Genomic DNA, 2,038 nt, shown 5'->3' on the forward strand with positions numbered 1-2,038 from the left:
TCTGCCTTTGCTCTAGCTCAGTTCCTTTTTGGCCCTGAGATGGAGTATGATGCTGTTCTAAACCAGCAGCAAATTTAGCTGGCAAAACAGCTTTCTTCAGATTTGTGATCTAAACAATGCAGTGCAGAGGCATCTCATTGCATTCACACACACAGCTTCTAGAAAGAGAGACTACCAGATGAAGGAGAGGAGAAACCGGCAGCTTGAGAATGGTAGCGAGACCTGACAAACTTGATGAGCTGAGTTAGGTGAAACAGCAGGACAGGGAGAACATGAAGCCATCTTAGCAATTTCCTTAACAGAGAGAGAAACAGTTTTAGTTGTGCATTAGAAATGGGGAATTGTTACTTTGTTTATTTCTCTTACTGTTAATTTTCTGTTCTCCCTTAAAAAAAATAAAAATCATTATGCCATCTGAATCACAGTCTCTTGTAAAGAAAATGAATTCACTGTTAACCAGAAAGTAAGTTAACTTTTTCCAAAATTTTCTGTAGGAACTCAAACAAGAGTTTTCTTATTATTAAGTCAAATGAGTTTTCTTAGTAACCCCTTTACATTTCTACTTCTCCTTGATATTGCTAATAAGATAATATAAAATATAGTGTAAATAAGAGGAAACTTAGGTTTTTTCTATTTTACTTCATGCCACAAATGGAGTGAGTCCTTATTCTGAATAGGAAGACAAGGTCATCATACTAGACTAACAAGGTTTCTAAAACATTCCCATATTTGTAACTGTTATCCATCAAGTTTTATACTAGTTACTTCAGAGAGACATGAAAATATGAAGATTCAGAGTCAGTGTCAAAGCATGAGATGAAACCAGTATCCTCACAACAGTCCAAACAGTAGTCAATGCAAGTTACACTCTATCCCAAGACAAATGGTTCTTTTCTAGCCTGACAGCTACTGTGAGTATCCGTACCAGAAGAGGGCAGCGCCACCAAGGCCTCCAATGGTGACATCAATCAGCCCGTCATCGTTTAAGTCCATTTCTCCATGCACGGACTGGCCAAAAAATTTCACTTTTTCCCCATCTCCACCTGATGCAATACGCTGTGAAAAGCATTAAGAGGTTTATGCAGTACATGTTGAAGGATTTTAAAAGAACATCCAAGACACATTTGTTGGCAGTTAGATGGCTTTTACACTATTTATATATATTTAATTTTCATTACAATACTCCTAATGCAGTTGCTATGTTGATGAACACTATAAATTTTCAGAATGCAAGATATCTTCTTTTCTGGCTGTACAGAACATTTCAGAATGTTTTTAATAAAAACGTGCAAATATATTTTCAAACAATGTTAAGAGTCTAAAAATTGGTATGAGTTTAAAAGTACAGAGCATTTTAAAAAAGAAACTGTCATGACAGGTCAAGTCATTGTTTGATACCATGTTGGTAAGACATAGGAAAACAGAATTTGTGCTACATAAACTTACAGTGGCTGCCAATCTATTTCATACCTGTGAATATTTTTTACTGATTGTGTTGCCATGGCCATGATAAATATAAACAGCTCCCCGATGATCATCCTCTAAGGGAGAACCTATTACAATGTCATTATATCCATCAAGGTTCAGATCCTTCACTGCAGCAATCGCAGTCCCGAAGCGTGCACCACAAGGCTCATTCTTAAGAACTTTGCAGGTGTCCTGTTTTAATGGTGAACAGCATGTTTGCTTTATAGGTTCAAGACTCATCTGATAGTCAAACTTTGTCTGTGAAAGAAAAGATTTGGACATTATGGATTTCCATTAACACTTTAACAATGCAGGCTTTTAAGAGCTCCTGTCCAAGAGAAAAACTTATGAATTAAATTAAACTATTACATCCTGTTCCTAGTGATTGAATGTCTTGTAGAAACTGTGTTTCTGTAACTATAATTCAAAAGTTCTTTCTAATCAGTGGGTGGGAAAGACATTCTCGCTCCTTTTTTCTGCGTCTCAATGCTCCTGCATATTTCTTGAAGTTAGAGGTTCACAGGAAAGCATAGTATCATAACAGTATCATAACAGTACTTGGATGCTATTG

General features: G+C 36.4%; 1 protein-coding gene across 1 annotated transcript in view; it reads right to left on the reverse strand.

Annotated features, from left to right (window-relative positions):
- Positions 1-1,725, reverse strand: part of ITGA1 (integrin, alpha 1) — a gene marked incomplete at its 5' end in the record, with an annotated part of 16,452 nt that extends 14,727 nt beyond the window's left edge. The window contains 2 exons of the mRNA XM_010194919.1: positions 926-1,056; positions 1,471-1,725. Coding sequence (XP_010193221.1) covers positions 926-1,056; positions 1,471-1,725 — 386 coding nt within the window. The remainder of the gene's footprint in view (positions 1-925; positions 1,057-1,470) is intronic.
- Between the last annotated feature and the right edge of the window lie 313 nt (positions 1,726-2,038).

The sequence above is a fragment of the Mesitornis unicolor genome, unplaced genomic scaffold, assembly GCF_000695765.1.
Source record: "Mesitornis unicolor isolate BGI_N332 unplaced genomic scaffold, ASM69576v1 scaffold32131, whole genome shotgun sequence".
In the NCBI taxonomy this organism is placed as follows: domain Eukaryota; kingdom Metazoa; phylum Chordata; class Aves; order Mesitornithiformes; family Mesitornithidae; genus Mesitornis; species Mesitornis unicolor.